Here is a 27,276-nt window from a genome sequence, read left to right on the forward strand (position 1 = left end):
CAGAAAGATAAACTTGGAAGATTAAAGACTAAAAATTGTGTTTTTATAGTAGTAGTAAACCATCCCCTCATCTTCTCAGCCTTGTTGTACCTTAGAAATCATACTTCCAAAAACATTTAGAATTTCAGTTATAACTGAGATGCTGTTATCAGAAATCTTATCCTCACCGGAAGCATGTATCCCCACTTTCAAAACCTTAAGGTGTCAAATCTGCGACCCCAACATGGGGTCATTACACGTGGTCTAGAAGGGCAAGTCACCCTTTACTGACACATCAAAGTAAGTTTAATGCTAGACAACACGGCTAACAGCCTCATGCACTCTATGATTTTTGAGGTTTTTGTACAATGGTTCAGCCACAAGCATAATTTCCAGCTCTGGGTAAAGATCACTCTGTCTTCAGTTAAATTAAGGGTGAAATTAAGAAATTAAGGGTGTCACGTTTTTCTTAAGTTCTTATTTATTAATGCCTACATAATAATGCACAGCATGTGTTCTGTGACATTAAGATCCCCTTTCAAGAGTTTGTGCACTACGTTGTTTTTCCTTTGTTTTGTTTGTTTGTTGCCATCTTCTGTTCACCACCCAGTGTTTACATTGGTTAATCATTTTAAGCCCAACCCTCCAGGTTGCTATGATTGGCCCAGAGTTTTTCTGAGCCAGTCATAACAGTTTCTTACACACTTTGTCATAGATGTAAAAGGACTGACAAAAGAAGGTGCAATAGTAACTAAAACGAAAATGTTACCATATGTGTGACTAACAGTCTCACTTCCAGGTGACTGTTGTTGTAATTTGGTGACATATAGATAAAACTGGATTGAAACTTCTGCTGTGCAGCTTACTGAGTGTCCTCTGATGGGCAGTGTGCAGTCACACAAAACAACAACTTAAATGTCACCATAACCTTGACTGGAGTTTGGACATTTAAATGACATTATACTGTAACTACTACTGTAAAATCAGTGCTGTGACTTTAAGATCATAACCTGATTTAAAACAGAGTCTAACATCAACATTCTGAACACTGGAGGTTGCAGGTTGTTCCCCAGTCTGTCCTTCCATTCTGCTTAATAGCATTACAGACAACTTTAGTCATGTTAAGTCTGTAAAACTGATCATCTCACTGATATTATAAATATTATATTGATATTATAGAAGGTAAGATGGATATTCCAACCTTGTCAAAGGAACGTTCTGGCTTTTGAAAAGATTTGTTTATCAAACCAACCTATAGATGTGGTGTGTTTACATAGATATTATGTCAATAATATAACTCACACTGAAGACTGGAAGGAGAGAAACAAACAAAAAACCTCGGACAAACATTTAAATCACACTGGGGATATAACAACAACAACAGTTTTTAGATACAGAAGCTGTGATCTGGCAGGACTGAGACACTGGCAAAAACCATGAAGTCACTGCACCCAGTTATTCATTCTGTGTTTATACATTTCATGTTCTTTTGTTATAAGTTGTGTTTAATGCTTTGGGTGCTCTAAAACTTTTGGATAAAGTATATTTTGTCTTGTCTCATTGATTCTGGTTTTAATGGATGTGATTGATTAAAGGCAGGTGTATAAATATAACTGAAATGAAATTGAAAGTATAATGAATGTGGCCGGATGGGTTGCGTGCGTCTCTCTCTCTCTGGTTCTTTGCTTGCTCGCTTCACCTTCTCTATCTCTCTTTCCGCTGCACTCGCTCCTTGTATCATGTGACTGGGCTAATTAGGAACCCACCTGCATATTGATTACAGGGTGGTGTCTGTCTGTATAAAGGGAAGCCGGTTTTTTTGTTGGTTTATTCCTCCCGAGCTTCTGGCGCGACACAGCAGTAAATGCTGGCCTATTGTTTAATTTACCGAGACGATCAGATTGTGTGACTGCTACAGGTAGGCTTCCTTTTGACCTCTGATTTCTCTCAGAAGTAGGTAACTAGTAGTAATACTTCTGCAGCCCGCTACAGCGTGGCTGTTTCTCTTTTCTTTACTCCAGCCGTGGTGGAGAGACGCGTTTGAGTTGCGTCCACCGTGCAGTATAGCGCCTCCAGTCTTGGGGTAAGCCGCTTATATTATAGCTGCTAGTATTTGTAAATTAGAGAAGATTAGAGTTATCTTTGCCCTTTTGTTTGTAGGGTTTGATTGCTGCCGCACCCTCTCAGGGACCAACCGCCTGATTTTAAGCGAAGAGTCGAGACACCTGCCGAGCTCCTGTCTTGTCTTCCGTTCTATTGGCTGTCCAGTTTTGTTCCTGCTGTTTGCCTCGCCTCGCCCCTGGGGGCTTTGGGTCTCACTCTAAGCCCCTTCTGGACTATTGTTTCACTCCAGCTTTTGCGGCTGGCTAGGGCAATCCTCAGCTGCATATCGGGCTGGTGCTACAAAACTGGTACTGCCTCCCCTTTTTCTCCCAGTTTGTGGAGAGCTGCACGAGACTGAGTGGGGCTACGGACAATCGGAACCGGCACCAGCTGTGGGCTGGCTCGCAGAGTGCAAGCATTTCCAATCTGTGCTCTGTGGTGTGTATGTGGGTGTGTTTCATTAAAGATTTCAGTTTTTCTTTTAATTCTTTTAAGTATATAGAGAACCTGTTATTTGATGTCCCATGTTTTATTCTTTTAATGTGTATGTCTTGTGCTTTTATTTCAGCGAACTGAGGATCTACCAGCAGCCGTGGGACCTTAGGTGGCGGGTCGTTTTCCACACTTCCTTTGTTGTACAGCACCAGGTGAATAGACTATAGTGGGGTTTTTTGTGTGGTTTTCTTTTGGTCCACCGCTGCTGGTAAGTCCCAGTTGTATGTTTATTTTTATGGTAATTTGGGACACCGTTTTAGATGACACTGCATTCAGTGCGCTGTCATTGTTGTTTTATTTTTTACTAATAAATAAAATTGTGTTAATATTTGAGCCAGCCTCAGTGTGCATCCCTGAACCTGTGCAAATGTTGTTTTAATTACATTTCATTTCTAAACAATTTTATATTTCCTGGGGGCAAAATTCCCCCCAGGTGGCGTTGTCATTTTATTATTTCTTTTATAACCCCGCCGACCACTTGGTCACATGAACAAAATATGTAAACACCTTCTTTGAAGACTTACTGTGGCTGTGCCAGTTACTGTCTGACTGACAGAGTCTGATCCACTTTGCTCATTGTGGTTCTGGGAGGACTGGTACATATTGAGTGGACAGTCACTGATGGAACCCTGGACCCCAGTGTAGTCCTGTGGTGCTGCTGGGTTCTGGTGTGGGTGAGAGTGTTGATGTGGATGGGCATGTGAAGCTGTAAAGTCAGCTGGAATGCTCTGGGGTGTGGGAGCAAATGGGGCTGATGGGAAAGCCTGGGCCATGGATGGGTCTGGGGGAGCTGGTAAGTCCTGGTTAGCCTGTATAAGAAAAGAGACGTAGTTTTTACTTCAGAGGACCAACTCAATTTAATTAAATTCAATATAATTCAGTTCAGTTTTATTTAAATAGTATCAAATCGCAACAATAGTTTCCTCGGCGCACCTTATATTGTAAGGTAAAGACTCTACAATAATACAAAGACAACAGAGAAATCCCTAACAATCACACATCCAGCCCTAATTATATGCTTTAGCAAAAAGGAAAGTTTGAAGCCTAATCTTAAAAGTAGAGATAGTGTCTGTCTCCTGAATCCAAACTGGAAGCTGGTTCCACAGAAGAGGGGCCTGAAAACTGAAGGCTCTGCCTCCCATTCTACTTTTAAATACTCTAGGAACAACAAGTAAGCCTGCAGTGTGAGAGCGACGTGCTCTAATAGGGTGATATGGTACTACAAGGTCATTAAGATACAAAAACTTTTGAAAAGTAAAATAAATGGATAGTTCTATTTCCCTTAGGCAGTATCATCAGAAGACATAGCATACATTTTCACTGCTATGCAGATGACACCCAGCTTTATCTGTCCATAAAGCCAGATAACACACACCAATGAGTTAAACTGCAGGAATGTCTTAAACACATAAAGACCTGGATGGCCGCTAACTTTCTGCTTCTTAATTCAGATCAAACTGAGGTTATTGTACTCGGCCCTGAAAATCTTAGAAATATGGTATCTAACCAGATTCTTACTCTGGATGGCATTACCTTGGCCTCCAGTAACACTGTGAGGAACCTTGGAGTCATTTTTGACCAGGACATGTCCTTCAACGCACATATTAAACAAATATGTAAGACTGCTGACTACTGCACAAGTTACACACTTGTGAATCTGCTGACTGTTCTTGTTGAATTCAGTTGCATAAATCCACAAAGTGGTCTTTGTAGCGCAGGTCAGCTGATCACAGCCTGTACACTAAGAAAACCTGTCGAAGCTCACGTTAGAAATGTCTGTGAGTTGTGATTCTTTTCCCTGCACACATCTTGGGGTTTTCTGACCTGCTGAATCTCACTTTAACCCTTGGCTGTACTTTTACTTTTTAGGTGTGGTTAAGTGCCCCTCTACAATGTAAGCAACAGAAAATAGTTTTGGGGGGTTTTTTGTGTACTTTTCCACCACGTAGCGCTACATTTTGCAGCAAAATGTCACACTTTTTTCTGTTTTCTCCAAGGGTGCCTCGCTGCTGAAATGATAAGTGTGTGCTGCTATTGATGTTCGATAATGTGAGTTTGTGATGTCCATCTCTAAGTGTGCTCTCTTAGAATGCTGCACTGTATTATAAATGGTTAGAGGTATGAGCAGTAGTGTTGAAGCAGTCACTTTTTAGATGGCACAACTTTACAGCACACAGGGCGCTCTGGAAATAATTTTGCACTCGAGTATGAAGATGGCGCCTCATCCTGAGGACTAGGATGAGGCTGACATGGAGGAGGCCTCAGAGGCAGAAAACGACCAGCTGGAGTCTGACTCATCTAAAGGTAAGAGTGAAGAGGCAATGGTTGAAACAGTTACAGGATGGACTTCTCCATTCCATATTTTGGTCTCCCACAAAGACTGCAATGCTCTGCTATGTCCCAGCAGCCAGAGGTTTGATCCTGGGACCTACACACAATCAAATCAATGTATTTGTAAGCACATTTAAAAACAACACAGGTTGAGCCAAAGTGCTGTACATAATAGAGATAAAATAGTAAACATACATAGTAATTACTATAAAAGACTCGTCATAATTGAAAGCTAGAGAGTACAAATGTGATTTCAACCGGGTTTTAAAAAATGTCGAGTGTTGGCGACGACCTAATGTGAAGGGGCAGACTGTTCCAGAGTTTGGCTGCAGCGATCGTAAAAGCTCGGTCACCTCTGTTTCTCCGTCTAGTTCCCTGGATAGTCAGAAGCAACTTATCAGCAGACCTAAGGGCTCTACTTGGATTATTCCCACATAGCAGACGGGTCTGGCCCGGATCTGGTGTCAAGCCGGCACTGCTGGCTGGCTTCTGGCGTGGTAAGTGGTATGTCATCCAGATATGGGCCAGGCCTGGCGTAGGACACTGTTTGTGTGATGGCATGCCACATCTGGCTCGATTGTGGTTTGGTTTATGTGGCCCAGGCTCATAGAAAACAGGTCTGGCCCGGATCCGGCATCAAGCTGGCACTTCTGACTGACTGGTGTCATGGCAGACACGGGCCAGGTCTGGCAATGATGGCACTATTTATGTTCCTATTTTCCTATTTTAGTTAGAAGATCCAAATGCCATGTTGCAATACTATACTGCTATGGTAGCCAACGTTTCTAATGCAGGTTTGACAGGTTTGTGAGTGTACACTTTATCCAAAACCTAGTGAGTGTTTACTCATGCTTACCACCGGGTGGCTGTAGCTCAGGAGGTAGAGCAGGTCACCTACTGATCGGAAGGTTAGTGGTTCAACCGCTGGCTCCTCCAGAGCACTTTGAGTAATCCAGGAGAGTAGAGAAGCAGTATGTAAGAATCAGTCCATTCACTGTCTGAACAGAGTTTCATCATGTTACCTTTGCCCTATTATGTTCCAGCACATGTTGTTATTACATGGCTTGATTAAGGTACACATTAGGCTGACATCTGGGGCCAGAGCTGAAACTGTTCTGGGCCAGCACAGGGCCCGCAGTGTGTCTGGCCTTGTGCTGGCCCATGTGTGGGCCACCTCTGGCAAACCAGATCTGGGCCACCAAACCACATTGTGTGGGCTGTACCAATTTTGCTATGTAGGCAGTAATACTGTGAGGACTCTTGAGTCATTTTCAACCAGGACACGTCCTTCAGTGTGCATGGGAGAAGTTTGAATCTTTAAGTGGCGCTCTCACTTGGTGTTGGCTCTTTGCGGTAGAGTATCACTTCCTGTTCCTGTTACAACACACAGTAGCTTATCTGTGTATTGAAAACTTACAGTTAATATCTCATGTCATAGTGTAGTCTTAACCTGTAAATAAAATTCATTCATTCATTCACTTGATCTTTAAGGATTTCAGTAGCTTAGTACACCACCACAGTCCTCATCTCTAATCGGCAACACTGAAACTGCTGGCTAAGGGTAAACATAAATTTTGTATAATTGTAATCACGTCGGCAATAACGACACCTGGTTACATCAATCTGAGATCACTAAAATCAATATTAAAGCAGTGTGTATCTTTGCCAAAACCCAAATTGGACCAGGAGTGACATGTTTAGCTGGACCTTCTCCTTAAGACTTAGGTAGCTGGACCACAAAGGTGCAAAAGTAAGAAGAGGAAACAATATACAACGAGGGAAAAAAATAAAAAATAAAAAGCAATATCTATGTATACATGTGAGTGAAACTGTATACATGCTGTACGCGTAAGAAACATTGAAACAGAAACATTGTGGGGCTGTATACAACGGCAGTTATATAATATAAATAAATAAGGGTGGAGGGGCTATGGTCATTTAGGGTGGGGAAGCTAATTCCACATCCAAATTCCACATTCTTAAATTGCTGGCTGTCTGAGTGGTGTCCAAAAAAGTGATCACATAAGAAACTGGATGTCCTGAGTAGCGTTGCAGGATTGGTCTTATCAGCCACGCTCGTTAGCAGCAGCTAAACCCTAGAGTGTAGCACAGGAAGTTCTGGGTTGGTTTTAGAGGTCTTGGCAGTAGCACCCAAAGGACTGTTAAACTTAAAGGACTGGGGTAACCAGTAAGAGCTATTAGCACTATTAAAGATCAGTACTCTGATGTTTTTTCCTTTAGAGTTTCAAAAAGGGTTAAAAAGTGAATGTCTACAATTTTTATTTACACTTTAAACATTCAGAGATCAGAGTGTCCTGTGTGTCACCTCATTCCTCACACACACACACAAACACCCTTATATCTTTCAAGGATGTTTCTAAACAGGTTTTCAGTTAGGCCTGTCCTTAGATTCATTATTTGACTCACACTAGCAGTGACTTATTAACTTATTTGACTTTTTAACCTAAACACTTATTTAACAGATTAATTTCAGATCAGTATTGAGCACAATTAATTCAACAAAAACACATTAATCTGTGTTTAACCACTACAACATTTAACACTCTTTTCCATCTTTAAGAGTATAATGACGGACATGAATGGACTAAGACATGAATATGAAAGGTTGGATCATGTGTACAGAGATCAAATCTACATATTAAAACAGACATTTTCAGTACTCAGACTACATTTCTCAGTTAACATATTGTACAAACTTATATTTTGATTTATCTTCTTGAATAAGAACAAATAAAGTTACTTAGTTAAGAATAAACTTACTATTAGCAAAAGCACACAAAGAATGAACATATATCGAAGGTCCTTCCTCCCAGCAGCTGTTAGATTTGTATTCTATATATGACTGAATGTTAAGCCTTTTACTTTAGTTCTGGTTGGAACTGAGCTGAGGGATCTCAAACTCCACAGAGACAGACAGAGTTCAAGGAGGTGCTCTGCACTGTTGGGACATGGCATTAAAGTAGATAACAGTGGAGGAATTATAATCTGTCATGGAACAGTGTGGAGATGAAAGAGGAGTGGACCCAAACACAGACAATGGAGATGGATGTAGACGTTGAACAGAAACGAGCCTTGAATTATGGATGAGCAGAAGTTGAACATAAGCGGCAGGGACAACTAGAAAAGAGCAAACAAAACCTAAACTTGGAAAACTAACCTGAAACCCGAAACACGGGTCAAATGACACACAGGAGAAACGCCCAAGTAACGCAAACGATCTGACAAGAAGTAAAGGGAAGCACATGCTATAAATACACACACGAGGAAATGGCAGACAGGCAGGGAGCACGGCTGACACTAATCAAACATGACGAGGCAGGGAGTAAGCAAAAACAAAATACATGGCCTGAGACATGGACCTTCAAAGTAAAACAGGAAATACAACCGGCTCAAGGCCACAGACTTGATACTACACAGAGGGGACATGGAGTACAGGGAACAAAGCCTAAGAACTAGAAATACAAAACAGAAACCATCACAGTAGCAGTGAAAACCCAGATGAAAATGTAACACTTCTGGAGTCATTACAGTATACTAGGACCAGTTAGGTTCGACTACTAGAGTAGTAATGAGTGTAGCATGTGATAAAGACCACAGACCAGAAAATAAGTTTAAATTGCCGGCTTATTATTTTGCAAAAAAAACAGATAATAGACAGTTGACAAACATTACATAAAACATTCAACACGCCTTTAAGGAAAACAAGATATTTTCTTTTCCTTTTTAGTTCAGTAATTTCTGTTAATTTATCCCATTTATCTCAAAACCTTTTATTTGGCTTTAAAAGGATGTTATTTTCAACCTAGGTTATTGTTTATTCATTTCAAGTTCTAAGTTCAAGTTTATCCTTTAATCTATTTGCATTAACACTGTGTTATTTTAAATCAAGTTTAGTTCTTTAGGCCCAAGATTTAATTTAATCTTGGTCTAGGTTCACCTTTAAATTTCAACCAGTTCTTATTTTCTTTTAACCCAACAAAATTATTTACATTTCCAATAACACCATTACAGCATTAAAATGTAAGGTTGACCAAAATAAATTACACAAAACAAAAAACTGTAAAACTGAAAACAATTCAGCAAAAGGCTGAATGAATCCCTTAAGCAAACAAAAGAAAATTGTCTCTGTGTCCTTTAACTATTAATCCTGGAATTGCTCTGAATGGTTATCCAGTGCTTTGAAAGTCCACTGTTCCTTTGCAGAGGTGTATGGATTAATTCTACCAGTTTTCTTTTCAGCGAAAGAGTTCAACGTCCAGCAGGGGGCGGTTTTCCTTTTTCCTGCTCGGTACAGTTCAATGGGTCCGCGGGTGGCTCGCCATCTTGTTTCTCGCTCAGCGGATCAAACTCCGATTCTAGCTCGGCATTTCCCGATCCAAACCTTAATGGCCAAGTCCCGTTCAGTTATGTTCACAACGTCACCAAGGCAAGGACAGGTCGGAAAAACAAAAATACATTCTCCAGAGTACAAAAATAGTTTTATGTAGACTTCTGACTTGTTTTTAATATTTTTTCCACTCGTTTAGGCAGCAGCTCCACAAGGACTGTCTGCATTTCTCCCTCTCCAGCATCAAAAAAAGAAGGAACAACCCGATTGGGTGTGGCTGATCACAGGAGTCACGCTGCAGCGTACCCTTTCACAATAAGAGTCTGACACATATTTTAGCCATTTTACCTGAATTAATATAAAAACACAATGAATTAGCAAGTTTTTTAACCTTTTATCATGTTTTTAAACACAAATGAAATCCTATACCATGAATTATATCATTGCTGATGGTTTTAATGAATTTTCTTAACCATTATGATCTATTTCTCGACTATTTACCACCTGTAATATATTTTTATAACTGTTTTTACTAACAGGCTTTTATTTATTGACAGCTATGTTAACCAGGGTTACAAAAACAAAGATCAATAATAATACAAAAACCAAAACACTGGGTCACCGACCCACGACCGTGACATATCCTTACAGTGCAGCACTCTGACAAAGACATCTACAGTAATGAAATGTATTCCTCACTGCTGTGAAATCCATTATTGTACATTTAAATATTATCAGGAAATGATCAGACAAAAGATGGTTTTCAAAGAACACAGTTAAGTGTTCAGTTTCTATGCCATATATAAATGGTGAATGGACTGGTTCTTATATAGCGCTTTTCTAGTTTACATAAGCACTCAAAGCACTTTATACCTCATTCCCCCACACACTTTTCTATCCTTTTTCTACTAAAGTGCTTTCTATCTAACATTCACATAAATTCATATGCCGATGGACGCATCGGTGAGCAACTTGGAGTTAGTATCTTGCCAGGGATCAAATCACAAACCTTCTGATTAGTAGATGACCTGCTCTACCTTCTAAGCTACAGCCAACCCATATGTCACCAGGAGATTCAGAGAGTGATTAAAGTAGTGGATGAGTTCTTTTACATTTTGAGAGAGACATTTTGAGTCTAATTAAATTAAATACTGTAATGAGGTTGTCATTTTCAGCATCCACATCAATGTTAAATTTACCCACAATAATTATTTTATCTGAGTTGAGCTCTAAATCAGACAAAAAGTCTGAGAAATCACATAGAAACTCTGAGTAAGTCTTCTCCACTCCATACGGTTTGCACCAGCTCGTTTAACTTTTTTGGAGCCCCAGCCACCTTCCAGGGTGCTGTGGCTACACACCGCATATGCTGTCGGTTACCTGGATGGTGTTATCATCCATAGTGGCACCTGGGCGGAGCATGTGCAGTGGGTGGCCGCGGTCCTGGAGTCCCTGAGGCAGGTGGGGCTCACGGCCAACCCGAGGTACTGTGCAGTTGGACGGAGGGAGGTACAGTATTTGGGGTACCACTTGGGGGCGGGCAGGTGCAGCCAGCAGCCATCACATCCTGCCCACATCTAAAGACCAAAAAGGAAGGGAGGCGGTTTTTGGGCCTGGCAGGTTACTACCGCAGGTTTCGTGCCTGGGTTCGCGGACCTGACCAGCACCTTGACTGATCTCACCCAAAAGGGTGCTCCAGATCTGGTCCAGTGGACAGAGCCATGCCACGTGACATTTGTGGAGATAAAAAAGGCTCTCTGCAGAGAGCTGCTGCTCCACACCCCTAACTTTTCCCTCCCTTTTATCCTGCAGACTGAAGCCTCAAACAGAAGGTGCGGGGCCATTTTGACCCAGCAGGTAAGGGGGGTTAAGCGGCCGGTTCTCTACATCAGCCGAAAACTGACAGACGGGGAAAGGAGTTATAGTACGGTCGAGAAAGAGTGCCTGGTGGGCGGTCGATTCTCTTCGTTATTACCTTCTGGGACGCTCATTCGCCCTCTGGTCAGACCACGCGCCGCTGCAATGGCTTCACCGCATAAAAGATACAAATGCCCAGATCACTCTGCTCTGAAGACAGAGTTTGAAAATGGACAACAATCTGTAACAATTTGTCTTTTGAATTTTGATGCTGCATGGTGAGTTCAACAATAGTAAACAATAGTTGGATGAAGATGAACATATGCGAAACATTAAATAATGTATGGGTTACAGCTTAAGCTTAGTGTCTTATCTGTATAGCAATAAACATGTTAAAATGTCTATTCTGAATGATGCTCTTTCCCGCCACCCCCACACGTTTGCAGGGTATTTAGCATATTGTGGTGCCTGCAGCCAGCAAATTAGTTACATCTGAAACACTGTAATTAACCCAGAGAAGCTTAACCTACTTATCACAGTCAGCAGAGAGCAAGAGGCAAAGACAGAAACACACACACACACAGACAGTGATGACAGAAATCAATCACTGTGTGTGTGTGTGTGTGTGTGTGTGTGTGTGTGTGTGTGTGTGTGTGTGTGTGTGTGTACGGGTTCGTACTATCCTGGTGGGGACCAAAATCTGACTTTTACTATCCTGGTGGGGACTTTCTGCACCGTGGGGACCAAAATCCAGGTCCCCTCGGGGTTGAAAGCAATTTTCACACTCAAAATGCGGTTTTACTGTCAGGGTTACAATTAGGTTATGGTTAGATTTAGGGTAAGGGTTAGGGTTAGGCATTCATTTTTAATGGTTAGGGTTAGGGTAAGGGGCTAGGGAAAGCATTATGTCAATGGGATGTCCCCACGAGGATAGCAAACCAGACATGTGTGTGTGTGTGTGTGTGTGTGTGTGTGTGTGTGTGTGTGTGTGTGTACGGGTTCGTACTATCCTGGTGGGGACCAAAATCTGACTTTTACTATCCTGGTGGGGACTTTCTGCACCGTGGGGACCAAAATCCAGGTCCCCTCGGGGTTGAAAGCAATTTTCACACTCAAAATGCGGTTTTACTGTCAGGGTTACAATTAGGTTATGGTTAGGTTTAGGGTAAGGGTTAGGGTTAGGCATTCATTTTTAATGGTTAGGGTTAGGGTAAGGGGCTAGGGAAAGCATTATGTCAATGGGATGTCCCCACGAGGATAGCAAACCAGACATGTGTGTGTGTGTGTGTGTGTTTGTAATATACATTATTTCATATATGCTTTCACACAGGCAAGACTACAGTAATAAAGGTAAGTGGTAACTACTTGTAAAATGTAAAGAAGTGTGCATTTCACATCAGCCATCCATCTGGCTAATAGCTAACAGTCAGACACAGCAGCCAGGGAAGAAGAAGAACATCGTATCAAAAGGCCCTGAGTAAATGTGAATATCCCAGCTGGATATTTGTCAGCGCTGGGAAGGCACCTAAAGAACGCTCCAGGCAATCCAGAAGAGAAGGACAACTGCTGCCTAAGCAAAAACCTGTAGTGATCTCTTATGTATCAGGAGTATACAAACCCCAAACCACGCTGCACTAGAAACCAAACAACCTCTGGCAGATGGCAAAACACAGAACAGCTAACTCGTCAGGCCAGGAGTCTATTCACACCTACAGGCCAGTGGCCACTGACCATTGATCAATGGTCTTTGATCAGTGGTTGTTGATCAGTGTTCGTGGCAATTTGCATATTAATGATCAAGGAACTGACCACAGCCCATTGTTCCTTCAGTGGGCTGGTTTCAGTCATTGTGCAAATGTACTGTTTATAAGATTTGGGAAACCTGCAGTCAGCTGAGACTGAAGAAGTCACCTGGATGAGTGACGAAACGTTTCTCCCACTGAAAACGTCCAGAGGAGGAGAATCAACTTTTGGGAATCAGGTATTGTAATTTCTGCTGCAGATGTTCCTTCTCCTGTTTAATTTGCTACTTTTTCAGATTCATCTGACATTTATTTCATGCTGCTACTTAATTACTGATTCCTTTCAGTTCACTCATCCTCTTTTCAATTCGCTCATCTTTCTCATATTAAGACACTTACATATTAGTGCATCAGGTACACTTCAGAGTTCAGTATCTTAACCAAGGGTACCTACCCAAGAATAACTGCTCTACCACCTGAGCTTGATAAATTGTTTTCCTAAAAACTGGTAATAATGGAACAATGAAAATAATTATTCTAACTTCCAACATGTTGGATTTAGAATTATGGTTAACTATAACAGTCAAGGGACATGCTTATTAGATTCACTGGCATCGACATTTGGCATAGGTGTTAATGTGAGAGAGTGTCTCTCTCTCTGTGTGTTAACCCTAGGATAGCTGAGATAGGCTCCAGCCCCCCTGCAACAGATAATCAATAAGAAAATGGATGGATGGGACCCCTTTATTTTTCTAATTTTACACCATTTTAAAGATTAGTTGTATTATTACACTGATATACAAAATTGTAACCAAAAGTTGAAGACTTGTTTCCATGAGTTGCAATTTAGGATATAGATAATTGCCCTTTACCAAGGATGCAACAGCAGTACAAGTCACTGTAACCTGAAGAGTGCAAAAAAGGGTCTAAAATGAGGTGCACTCTCTAGCACTAATCAGGAGCCCTCTGCAAACCTTAGTAAAGTATTAGCTGAGGAATATGAACGCCAGTATAACGACACAAACAGAGGAAGCAGTTTTAACTGTTTTTGTCTAGTAGTCTACAGAAAAAAGCCAAATGCTAGGTTCTCACTGCCATTAACCAAAGTCATTTAACTGCGGTAATGAAATTAGTCCTGAAATAATTTGAGATTCATTTTTGCATCCTGAACAAGCTTCACTCTCCTTTCTGCTCTTGATTGCTTCCTTTTTGTTTTGTCTTCTTTTCTCCACTTCGTTTCATATATAACATCTGTTCATGTCTGTCAGGTCTAAAATGCAATGTTGTTAGCATCTTTCAATTACTCTCCATCCACACTCTGTGGAAATCTAGAATCCTACATCAAAACACTCTCATTATTCCCTGATTTAGTCTGGCATGAAAAAGTATTAACTTCAGCACTTCTGCTCACTATTTTAGGTCTCTCTCTTCTCATTGTAGTAATCAATCCTCAGTGCAGCCTCTCGCTCATTTTGTTTAAAAAGAGCCAATTTGTTATACCAATGCTGGGATGTAAAACACACTCACACGTGCCTAATCTTTGTCAGTTTTACAACACTAAACGTCTATTTATTAACATAGCGTTTTTGAACAGAATTTGGAGAATTATTTTTGTGTAAGATGCAATCGTACTCCCAACAAATTCTGGACCATGTGTTAAGTATGAATTTAAAAAGAGCGCAACGATCTGAAAAGTATTTAAGCTGGATGATTATTCATATTTCTGATTACTGGTCATTTCAGCTTTTCAATTTATAGGATGCTGAATATTTATTTAATAAAAAAAAATACATAACAGAAGAAAGTGACGTTACTAAAGAAACACAAAACCCAAACTAAAAAACTAATAGTGTGGCACCTGATGTACCACAAAAATATGGTAAACAACAAGAATTTAATATCACATAAAAATCCAAAAATGCGTGTTGTTACGCCGACTGTGCTAGGATTCTTCAGAAAGCCAGGGAGCTGCAGAGGGTACAGATAAATAACACGACCATTTCTGTCTTCCCTGATCACACCGCTAAGACAGCGCCGGCCCGTGCGGCTTTTAATGAGGTCCGTCGCCAGCTTGTGGCATCCAGGGAGTCCGATTTGGGATCCTTTATTTGGCCAGGTTACGGATCACATATCAGGGAACGCAGCGTGACTTCGTCTCGGCGGAGGAGGCCAAAGAATATATTAGGACAATAACTATGTAATATAAACATAGTGGGATGATATTATTTTTGTATGAAATAGCGAATGATCCAAATCCAAACGTCACTGTGGTGAGTTAAGTTTGTCACTCTGCCAAACACTTTTTTTTGTTCTACTTGTCTAATAGTAAAGGATAACTGTGTTATTTTAATTTTATTTGTACCTCATAATTTATTGAGGAAATGACTCTGTTGGAGCTTTAGTTTGACATGGTTCACGGGAGCGTTTTTGTTCAGATTGCTCCAGGTGGGAGTGTGCACTGCTGTCTCTATTGTTTTTCTCCCTAGGGAGGAAGGTGGAAGTTGCTTTTCATTTTCAGTTTATTCAGAGGCTACTTACAGGACCCTCAGATCTAGTGCGGAGGAGGGTATTGTGTTGTATTCTTCAGCAACTTGGTGGTATGGGTTTGGATTTATCTCTGTTTCTGATGGACCTGAGCAAGCTGAACTCTTGATTTCTTCCACCTTTTTATAAGAGTGGTTTTCCATGTGGTCTCTGGGAGGCTATAGCAGGCTGATTCTCTGCACTGGTTCGTGCAACAACATGTACTGTTTGGCAGCTTGCTGGATTGTCCTGTCTGGTGGAGGACTACATTATCCAGACAGCTGCTTGAGTTTTTTCTCTAAAGAGGGTGGTGGAGCTGGCTGGACCTCGGCTGGATAATCCTGATGGGCTTCCTCCTCAGCTTGTAATAAATTCTATTCGAGTTGTTGGTCAGCTTTTGAATCATTGGCAACACAAGTTAAATGGACATTTGGTGGGATATTGTGACTTAGACTTAGACTTAGATCGGCGCATCGGGCGACAAGAGAACGCCATCGAACTCGGTCTATCGCGACAGTTGTTGCTTCATCCCATGACAGTTCGACTGAACGTAAATCTTCAAGGAAAGTCCTCCTCCATGTTATTTTGGGTCTTCCTCACCATCTCTTTCCATTCTTCGGGTTCCACAGAACCGCGACACGGGCAGGTCTCGGGTCCGGTAGCCGAAGGATGTGACCGGCAAATCTGAACCGACGCTTGGTGACTTGGACATGGAGCGGCTCTACTCCCGCACGGCGATATACTTTTTTGTATGAAATACCACCAATTGGTAATGCGATCCCGATATGTGATCTTGAGCAGCCGTCGAAGACAACGTTGTTGGAAGACGTCAAGATGGCGGTTGATCTTTGCAGTTGATTTCCAAGTCTCCGCTGCATACAGTGCCGTCGGTATAATGATGGTCTTCAGGAGCCGCAACTTGGTTGATAAAGGCAGTGCAGTGGTCATCCATATAGGTCGTAGTCGTTGAAAGGCTGCCCATGCTTTCCCAATTCTGCACTTAACGTCATGCTCCACGTCCCCGTCACTACTAAAAGTGCAACCCAGGTACACGAACCTGTCCACCTCTCCTTCCTGCTGCTGCTGATTCACAGTAACCGCTGTGTTTGATGGTGTAGCGTAACCAACTCGCATAATCTTCGACTTCTCACCACTGATCCTGAGTCCTATCGGTGCTGCTTCGCTTTCCAAAGACGAGATTGTTTTCTGAAGAGCCCGGAGTGTTGGTGCAAGTAAGGCTATATCGTCCGCAAAGTCCAAATCTGTGAACTGCTGCAGGGGATCACGTCCGGTGACGCCCATCGTGTTCGGTCCAATTGCTCGGCTCATGACATGGTCAATGGCGATGTTAAAGAGGAATGGCGATAGGACGCAGCCTTGTCGCACACCAGTATCGATGTTAAAATATTCCGTGATGCCGTTGTCTGTTCGGTCGCAACAACTAGAGTTGCGGTACAATGCTTGGAACGTGGTAATGAAGCGGTCGGGTACGCCGTAAGACTTGATGATTTTCCAGAGCGTGTCTCGATTCAGGCTATCAAAAGCCTTTTTAAAGTCAAGGAAGTTCACGCATAGCCTTTGCTGGAATTCGAGGCTCTGCTCAATAATTGATTTCAGCGTGAATATTTGTTCAATGCAGGACCTTCCACTTCTGAAACCCACCTGCTCCTCGCGTAGCCGTTCGTCCACCGTTCTCAATAGTCGCCGAAGTAATACCTTTCCGAACACCTTCCCTGGGATGGAGAGGAGGGTGATGCCACGCCAATTATTGCAGTTTGACAGATCACCCTTCTTTGGGAGTTTCACGATGGTACCTCTCGTCCAGTCGCCGGGTACTTCGCCTCTTTCCCAGCATTTGTTGACCAGAGTTGTCAAAGCTCTGACCAGAACGGGGTCGGCGTACTTCAGAAGTTCCGCGGTAATTTCGTCGGCGCCGGCTGCCTTTCCACTCTTGAGAGACTTAATCGCCGCCTTTGTCTCATCCATAGCTGGACTGGCCATCGGGCATACCGGGCATTTGCCCGGTGGGCCGCTGGCGATTTTTTGTTTTTATGGGCCGATGGATTTTTTTTTTTTTTAGGAAGGGTATATATAATGAAAGGTGTTGGATTGGCCAATTGGTCATGATCGACTCTGGGCTGGACCAATTACAGCCGAGGAGGCCGGATGCACCCTCCCCCTTGTTTAGCACTCTTATAGACGAACTAAAGAAAATGGAGAACAAAAAAAGGAAAGGAGGTGTTTATGAAAATATCACTAAATCTGTCATTTATTAATTTTAATATTAATTAATGATCATGTCTCACCTCTAGTGTTCTTGGTCTTAATTTAAGGTTTCTACCATGTGTTGTAGATAGTTCAGGAGGTTAACTCGACCAAGCAGTCTTTTTGTTTCCGCTATGTGCTGTTTAAAATCCAGAATAGGGAGGATGGTGTAGGTTTAAGTTTATTAGATTGATACATATATACCAACAAGGCAGTGTACATCAAAGCAGTTGTTTTCATGCAAAGGCTTTATGGTTTTTCCTATAGCGATTGACAGATCACGTGACTTTCGCATGCCGGGAACTCGTGGCAAAACAATCCAAGTACCGCATCAAATGCAAGCATTTGCAGCACCGCAAAAAGTTCGTTCTCCGGTTCCAATACCTTCTTGGTTTTTCTTTGCCGCACAAAAAAGGAATGTACAAAACTAAGGAGAATAATGCCGGACCGTACAAAGACAGACTCGACAAAAAGGCAAAGAAAAGATACGAGGAAAAAATCAAAGGAGTGAAAGGGTCAGACCCTTACGAGCACACAGAGTGGACAAAAGACGTCAGCGTGCTGCCCAACTTTCACCACGCTCAGATTTATAATTATATGGTTCTTGGAGTGAGTGCATACACTCATGAAGTTTTTAGTAACTTCAGGTCACTGCAACAAGCCCAGGTACAGTTTACCGACGGATGGGTACAGGACCTTGAAATGCACCGTGTAGAACGAAAGACCATCGTACAAACAAAGGTAAGTTTACCAGTCTCACAAATCGTCTTCATAAATACACATTCGTTAACCGTTTATTAATATAACCTTTGAGCTCAACGGTAATTAATTAGTAGTGGAAATAATTTCTGGTACGCATTACAGAAATGTAGCAGTGACAATAATATTGTATGTTGTAATCGCACTGGACAATTAGTGATACAAAACAACTGTTTTATCCTGTGAATAAAAGTATATGTTTTTGTCAATGTACCATGGTAATAACAAAAGCGAAACGCAATATTGTGTCAGGACAATTCACTATTTATGCACAATAAACAAAGGAGCATAGCGCGACCATTTCTGTTCAGCGCCAGACTTGCTTGTAACCTATATCACCAATTATGTTATGAAAAATGACGTATTAACTACTACAAAACACTAACCTTTGTGGGAATGCTTGGAGCAGACTAACATGTGAGCTGGAGTGTTCTGAGACGTTATATTTGGTATATCCAGACCATCCGTCGGCTCTTACTTCGGAAACATGGCTTAAAAAGTTTCTCTTCAACGACGTAATCCGATAAAAAAAACGATCTCTTTACCCGTCGGCTTCCCGTGGCTGTCATGCGACCGGCTATTGCAGTTAATAATACAACAGCTTCCTGCCATTTTTTGGGTTTCTTTTTATCGCTGTGTAACTGAGTTCAATTGAAAGCCTGCGTGCGCTAGTACCTCTTGCCACAAGTTCCTAGAATCCTTTGCGGTTTTACCCCTGAATGACGTCACATTTTCAATCTCTATCCTGGTGGGCCGGTCTCTAGTCAAAATGCCCGGGCCGATTTTTTGTCCCAGTCCAGCCCTGGTCTCGTCCATAGTGAAGGGGCCAGTGTCCACAACGAGTTCATAATTTTCGGCCAAGTCATTGTCCAACAAGGGCGTGTCTGGGCGGGTTGATTCAGGAGATCTTTGAAGTGTTCTACCCAGCGCTTATCTTGGTCTTCCTGCGTGACGACAGGTCTGCCATCTCTACTTTTAATTGGCACTCCTTGACCCCAAAAGGTGCGAGTGAGATCACGCACGATCCGGAATAGCATTCTCGTATCATTCCGATCAGCAGCTTCCTGTGCCTCCTCTGCTTTCCGCTCGCTTACAGTCCAGCCTAGATGTAATAAATGCATGAACTAGCTATTCAGAATCGCTCTGTTTCTATTTTAGAGAAAGTTAATCATTTTAAATAGTTCACTTATGGTTTAATATGTGGTAATGTTTCAAATTATGTTAAATTATATTTATGTATTGACAACAGCCTTTAATGATCAAAACAACAGGACTACATCCTGAGTTTTTAATTATATTAAAAATATCACCGCTGAACTAAAAAGCTTGAGCACTGTGTGACATGGGTAACTGTCACTATATACAAGGACCATGAACCATATATCAAAACAACAGGTTAAACTTCCTGAAACTGTCTCTCACATGTTAATCCAAAACACTGGTTGTGTTGTGGTTAATATTTATTTGCCTAAATTTATTTTTCCTAATTTCATTAATCATTAATTTGCATTTGTGTGAACATCTGTCTCCAGACACTGCACCTTAAGAAACAAGAAACATTGTACCTTTAACACTTTTTTCTCTCAAAAGGGTACATCAAGTTACCCTGTCCAATAACGAGGACTGTACCTGTATGGAGAGAAGCCGGCTTTTACTGCAGCCCATTTTCTAAGACTGTATGCGTCTTTGTACAGAAAATGTTAGACTTTTGTAGAAAACTATAGTTCAGTAGTTTAGTTCTTCAGTGTGAAAGGACAAATGTTTTATTCACCACTTATTTGCAGTTCACCAAGTATAGATGTAGCATCTGGGCATTTAGATGCTTCCTCTTAGTTCTTCAAATGCGGGGGGGTAGGATAAGATGTTTTTAAACCCTAAAGCTGCTTATGGAAATCAAAGGTTCAGGGGTTGACACTGAGGACCTGCCTTAACACTTTGCTATGACTTGCGCCAAGTATGAAAACCATACATGCGATAACCCTTTGATCACTTCATGTAACAGAGAGACGTGCACAAAACATCTTTTTGTGCGTGGTTCTTCATCCTGTAAGGCACACTCTGACCCAGATAGCATAAAGGATTTCACACATTTGAGAGCCCTCTAAATTAAACACACTCAATTCTTTTTCTTCTCTCTCTCTTTGTCATGGAGAGTACAGGCAGAGGAAGGCATGAGTGGAGGATTGAAATTGTGTCATGGACAGAGGAGAGAACACATCTCCTCCTTCCCTTCTTACTAAATCATCAAAAGAAGTTAAAATGCCAGCAGACATAACGAGGTTGTGGAGTCTAATATTCCCCCCTCTCCCCTCATTTTTTCATCTCTATCACTTTGCTCCTCTGAAGTCTAAAGTCACCGTTACCATAGCCAGTAGTGGTGCACTGTAATGTTTCATATTGCAGTGTGCCAGATCCAGCCGTCACTGAGCCATATTGTTGCAGTGGCTTGACTGAGAGACATCACAGACAGACCAGTCACTGCTTGACATGTTTTACAACCTGCATTATGGTACTGGCCAGACATGAACGATGTGCCCTGGTCAGTCAGTATGTCTTTTGGGATGCCACCTCAGGAGATGACACGAAACAGTGCCTGCACCACGATCTTTGCTGAAATGGTGTGCAGCAGCACTGTTTCGGGGTATCATATTGCGTAATCCACCAGAACCATCTCCAATTTATTATCAGTTAACAGCAGAAAGAGCACCTGGCGTGCGTCTATATTGTTGGTTGGGACTTTAATAAGGCATGTTTGAAATCTGTACTCCCCAAATTCCCCCAACATGTTAGGTGTCACATCAAACAGGCCTGCAAACCGCCACCCCTCTCCCACCTCAAACAATCTGACCACCTCTCTCTGCTCCTCATCCCTGCCTCCCCTCAGGAAACAAAGCAGCCAGGTCTTTAATACAGTGGCTTGCAAAAGTATTCGGCCCCCTTTAACTTTCCCACATTTTGTCACATTACAGCCACAAACATGAATCAATGTTATTGGAATTCCACGTGAAAGACCAATACAAAGTGGTGTACACGTGAGAAGTGGAACGAAAATCAGACATGATTCCAAACATTTTTACAAATAAATAACTGCAAAGTGGGGTGTGCGTAATTATTCAGCCCCCTTTGGTCTGAGTGCAGTCAGTTGCCCATAGACATTGCCTGATGAGTGCTAATGACTAAATAGAGTGCACCTGTGTGTAATCTAATGTCAGTACAAATACAGCTGCTCTGTGACGGCCTCAGAGGTTGTCTAAGAGAATATTGGGAGCAACAACACCATGAAGTCCAAAGAACACACCAGACAGGTCAGGGATAAAGTTATTGAGAAATTTAAAGCAGGCTTAGGCTACAAAAAGATTTCCCAAGCCTTGAACATCCCACGGAGCACTGTTCAAGCCATCATTCAGAAATGGAAGGAGTATGGCACAACTGTAAACCTACCAAGACAAGGCCGTCCACCTAAACTCACAGGCCGAACAAGGAGAGCGCTGATCAGAAATGCAGCCAAGAGGCCCATGGTGACTCTGGACGAGCTGCAGAGATCTACAGCTCAGGTGGGGGAATCTGTCCATAGGACAACTATTAGTCGTGCACTGCACAAAGTTGGCCTTTATGGAAGAGTGGCAAGAAGAAAGCCATTGTTAACAGAAAACCATAAGAAGTCCCGTTTGCAGTTTGCCACAAGCCATGTGGGGGACACAGCAAACATGTGGAAGAAGGTGCTCTGGTCAGATGAGACCAAAATGCAAAACGCTATGTGTGGCGGAAAACTAACACTGCACATCACTCTGAACACACCATCCCCACTGTCAAATATGGTGGTGGCAGCATCATGCTCTGGGGGTGCTTCTCTTCAGCAGGGACAGGGAAGCTGGTCAGAGTTGATGGGAAGATGGATGGAGCCAAATACAGGGCAATCTTGGAAGAAAACCTCTTGGAGTCTGCAAAAGACTTGAGACTGGGGCGGAGGTTCACCTTCCAGCAGGACAACGACCCTAAACATAAAGCCAGGGCAACAATGGAATGGTTTAAAACAAAACATATCCATGTGTTAGAATGGCCCAGTCAAAGTCCAGATCTAAATCCAATCCAGAATCTGTGGCAAGATCTGAAAACTGCTGTTCACAAACGCTGTCCATCTAATCTGACTGAGCTGGAGCTGTTTTGCAAAGAAGAATGGGCAAGGATTTCAGTCTGTAGATGTGCAAAGCTGGTAGAGACATACCCTAAAAGACTGGCAACTGTAACTGCAGCAAAAGGTGGTTCTACAAAGTATTGACTCAGGGGGCTGAATAATTACGCACACCCCACTTTGCAGTTATTTATTTGTAAAAAATGTTTGGAATCATGTCTGATTTTTGTTCCACTTCTCACGTGTACACCACTTTGTGTTGGTCTTTCACGTGGAATTCCAATAACATTGATTCATGTTTGTGGCTGTAATGTGACAAAATGTGGGAAAGTTCAAGGGGGCCGAATACTTTTGCAAGCCACTGTATATGGCCAGATGATGCTCTCCTCCAGCTACAGGGCTGTTTTGATTTGACATCCTGGTCCATCTTTGAACAGCAGTCTGCCCTTTTCTCCAAAAAGTGCTGTGTAGAATGTGACAGTGACTAAAACCACCTAACGGAGGAGGACAGAGGGCTTCCTTACTGACACCTAGGCACTATCATTAGGTGGTGTAGGCCAGAGCCCCCCGACAGCAGCCTCAAACTTACAGAGGAGCTCAGCACCTTCTTTGCTTGGTTTGAGGCCATCCTTCCCCCGCACCCCCTTCTCTCTGTCTCCCCCCTCATGCATTCACACTGATTTGTGGAACACTTATTTTCTGTGTGTGTTTCTCTAGGGCCCTGCTCTGGAGCCAAAAGTTTTCCTTAAGATCAACAAAAGATTGTTACTTGAGTAATGTACCTCTCTTTTTCACCCACCTGCACAGGCACACTCGCAGTTCGGTTCAGTGCTTTCTTTTTGTTGTTTAAAACAAAGTTTTACTGTTAGAAAAAAATCAAATTACACCAGCTGTGGTGTTTTACCAAAATATGTGCAAAAAGTATCCAAAACATTAATTGTACTCATCATGGTTTGCTTTTGTTGTATTATGAATCAGTTGCAGTGTTTTATCAGAACTGTAACGCCTGCACTGAGTGTTGGGCTTTCTAATGTTTAAATTAAAATTCATCTAAGTTACTTTAGAGTTGGTTAAGCTCTGTCAATCTAAACTACCTGCTTGTTGTTGTTGTTGTACGTGCTGTTGTAATTTTGTCTACTGAAATTTTCTTCATTACAAAGTTACTCTGCCATATATCTTTTATAGTTGCTTATTGTGGATGGTTGTTCATCTGCCCTAAATTAGTATAATTTAAAAAAAAAAAAAAAAAAAAACTATGATGAAACTGGGATTGTGTTACAGTCAACTATTTCTTTTTTTTTTTTACAGGCTTGCCCCTGGTCTCATATTACAAAAAAGACTAAAACTGAAACCAATAAAAACTAAACTGAAATGAAGCATTTTCAACAAATAAAACCTAAATGAAACCAGCAAGAACCAATAGTAAAAAACCAATGAAAACTAACATACAATTTAAAATCTAAAGCCAAAACGAAATAGAAATAAAAACTAATGAAAATTGCAAAACTATTAAAACCTTGGTAATAGACAATTTGATGGTTTGGAGGAAGTAATGACTGAAGTTAACTAAGGATCAATAGTACTGAAAGCAGCTGTAGGTAATAATACATCTGTGAGATGTTTGAGTCATTTTCTCTCTAACTGGTAAGGACATCTACTGTACTGAAATCTGTTTACCACTGCTGTGTAATCCATCTATTCTCCTCCACCTGTCCAATTTTGGGTTGCAGGGAGAGGGAGCCTATCCCAGCTGTCAAAGGGCAAGAGGCGGGGCATAGTTTGGACAGATCACGGGGTGGCTGTAGCTCAGATGGTAGAGCAGGTCAGCTACTAACTGGAAGGTTGGTGGTTCGCTCTCAGGCTCCACCAGTCTGCATGTCAAATATAAGATACTAACCCCATGTTGCTCTCCGATGCATTCATCGGAGTGTGAATGTGTATAAATGTTAGACAGTAAGCACTAAACAGTTTGAAAAAGTGCTTGTGTGAATGGGTGTGATTGGGTGAATGAATTAGTTGTATAAAGCGCTTTGAGTGCTCAGACAGAGTAGAAAAGCGCTATATAAGAACCAGTCCATTTACCATTACCAGTCTGTCACAGGGCCCACACATTTCAGACAAACATTTGCACTATCATTCACACCTATAGGTAATTTAAAATTAACCTAACCCCCCTAAACTAACTGCATGTCTTTGGGTGAAAGCAAGAGTACCCAGAGAGCATCCACGCTCTATGGCAAGCTCTCATAAAATGATCCAGACACTATTAGACCTGCATAAAAGTAGCAATGCAAAAGACGGAGCTCTACAAAGTAGTGATGCTATCACAAGAAAATGTTAGCACAAGCACCGAGAACATGGAGACCCTTAGTCCAAACATATGGCAGCATCATTTCCAAAATACACAGTAGCTGAGATCATGTTGCCTGTTAACATACAGACATGGGTCGGGGAATGTGGTGTGCACGTGATCACATAGTCCATCGAGTGTGTGTCTGTGTGCATAATCCACTCTTTCACATGTGCCTCTGACAGCCTATTGAGCACTTTGGTTCTGTGGACTCAGTGGTTTCTTTTAAAAAACAGCTAAAAACTCATCTTTTTAAACTTGCTTTTGGTTGATTTCGGTTTTTATGTTTTAGCTTTTCTGTGAAGCACGTTGTGATTTTTATCTTGAAAGGTGCTATACAAATAAAATTTTACTTACTTACTAGAAATGCTTTCAATAAAACAAAAACCATTTGAGTATGTACACAGAAAAATAATGAATGTTCTGTGAGATCTGAAAATATGTCCAACTCACACAAACAGACACACACGGGATCCCTAAAGGCCTTCGGCTGTATTCAAAATGTCTTACACTGCTAAACTATATATAGCTTCAAAGACCCAGATTTTGTATGTAGGCAACACACACACATAAGCACACACATACACAATGCTCTGGCATTACAAGCCAACACATCAACACAATCTGAAGACAAAAGCTCTTATTCTCTCTCACACAAATGCACATAACCACTCACAGCATGTGAGCTGGATAGAGGAATGAGACTAACAGAGGAAAGTTTCTTAATGACCATTCTCTGCTCATCGTTTAGCACTGTCATCCCACCTCACCATGAAAGTATTCCTCTGCTCCAGGACTCTGCTCGGTCACACTTTCTTCTCACTTGTCCCGTTGCATTTTCTCTCTCTGCCTGCTTTCCAGACGCAGCGGCAGAAGGCCCGCAACATGGTGTTATAAAAACAGCAACACGACTTTTGATTATATAATCTGTATAATGGAGATAAATGTTTATAAATTAATTGCAAGGTGGAAGTAAATATGTCATTTACACCAGCTTTAACATCTATTTCAGTGTGTTTGTTCATTTTTGCTCTCGTTGGTTTGTGTTGTTTGCAGTTGGACGCACATCATGTCACTGTGATAAAAATAATGTCTGCATATTGAAATATTTTTATGACACATGAAGACATCGAGACACTACAAAAAAGGAATGCGCATACCAAACAAATCTCCAAGTACAAACAACAAGTAAAAAAAAGTGATTTAAAGCACAGTAAACACCTTTGTTGAATAACAGGCCGTGTGGAGTCTCTGGGTACTCTGGCTTCCTTGCACAGTCCAAAAACATGCGTAAGGTTCATTTTTGATATTGGCCATACAGTAGGTGTAAATTCAACAGAATTTAATTCAATTCAGTTTTATTTATATGGCACCAAGTCACAGCAACAGTCACCTCAAGGTGCTTAATATTGTAATTCAAAGACCCTACAATAATACAGAGAAACCCCAACAGATCACCCACTATGAGCAAGCACTTTGGTGACAGTGGGGAGGAAAAACTCCCTTTTAACAGGAAGAAACATCTGGCAGAACCAGGCTCATGGCCATATGGTGCAACCAGTTTGGGGTGAGGGGAGGAAGCCAGGACAAACAAAGCTGTGGAAGAGAGACAGATGCTAATAAATACTAAAGATTAAATGCAGGGTGATGTATAAACACATAGTGAGTAAAAAAGGGGTGAGAGGAGGAGAAACACCAGCCTAAGTCTGTTGCAACATAACTAATGGTGGATTCAGGTTTTCCTGAAATAGGTCTGACTAATCTTAAAAGTGGAGATAGTGTCTGTCTCCTGAATCCAAACTGGAAGCTGGTTCCACAGAAGAGGGGCCTGAAAACTGAAGGCTCTGCCTCCCATTCTACTTTTAAATACTCTAGGAACAACAAGTAAGCCTGCAGTGTGAAAGTGAAGTGCTCAATGCTGGATTTAACAGGAAACCAATGAAGAGCCAATGAAGCCAGTAAGAGCCAGGAGAAATATGCTCTCTCTTTCTAGCCCCCGTCAGTATTAGGGATGGACCAATCCGATATACAGTGTCGGTATCGGTCCGATCCTGACCTAAATTACTGGATTGGATATTGGGGAGAAAAAAAAATGTAGCCCAATCCATTAAATATCACAAAAGCACCTCACAAAACCTGCGACATGGCGTAACCTCAGCACGTCAGAGCAGTGATGCGTCACATGATAGAGCGGCTGTTGTGTGCGACACCTGCCGGCGGTCTGGAGTTACTTCACACTGAAAGCATCTGGAGCCTCGCTACGTGCTGCCAAACCAGCTTTACATCTCCAAGCAAGCTATCCCAGAGAAGTAAAGAAAGTGTGTAAGTTCATCTCTGAATGTTTGTAAAGCACTGCTACGTTAATCTTAACAACCAACATATGGAGCTCGGA

General features: G+C 41.8%; 1 protein-coding gene across 5 annotated transcripts in view; it reads right to left on the bottom strand.

Moving 5' to 3' along the window:
- Positions 1-27,276, bottom strand: part of rbfox1 (RNA binding fox-1 homolog 1) — a 147,884-nt gene that overhangs the window by 117,767 nt on the left and 2,841 nt on the right. For 4 of the 5 annotated variants that reach the window (XM_063471052.1, XM_063471051.1, XM_063471050.1 and 1 more), the window contains exon 2: positions 3,102-3,386. The exons of the other annotated variant lie outside the window; for it this stretch is intronic. In XM_063471052.1, the coding sequence (XP_063327122.1) occupies positions 3,102-3,386 (285 nt within the window). The remainder of the gene's footprint in view (positions 1-3,101; positions 3,387-27,276) is intronic. 5 annotated transcript variants of the gene reach the window in all.

Source organism: Pelmatolapia mariae, linkage group LG4 (genome assembly GCF_036321145.2).
Source record: "Pelmatolapia mariae isolate MD_Pm_ZW linkage group LG4, Pm_UMD_F_2, whole genome shotgun sequence".
Lineage (NCBI taxonomy): Eukaryota > Metazoa > Chordata > Actinopteri > Cichliformes > Cichlidae > Pelmatolapia > Pelmatolapia mariae.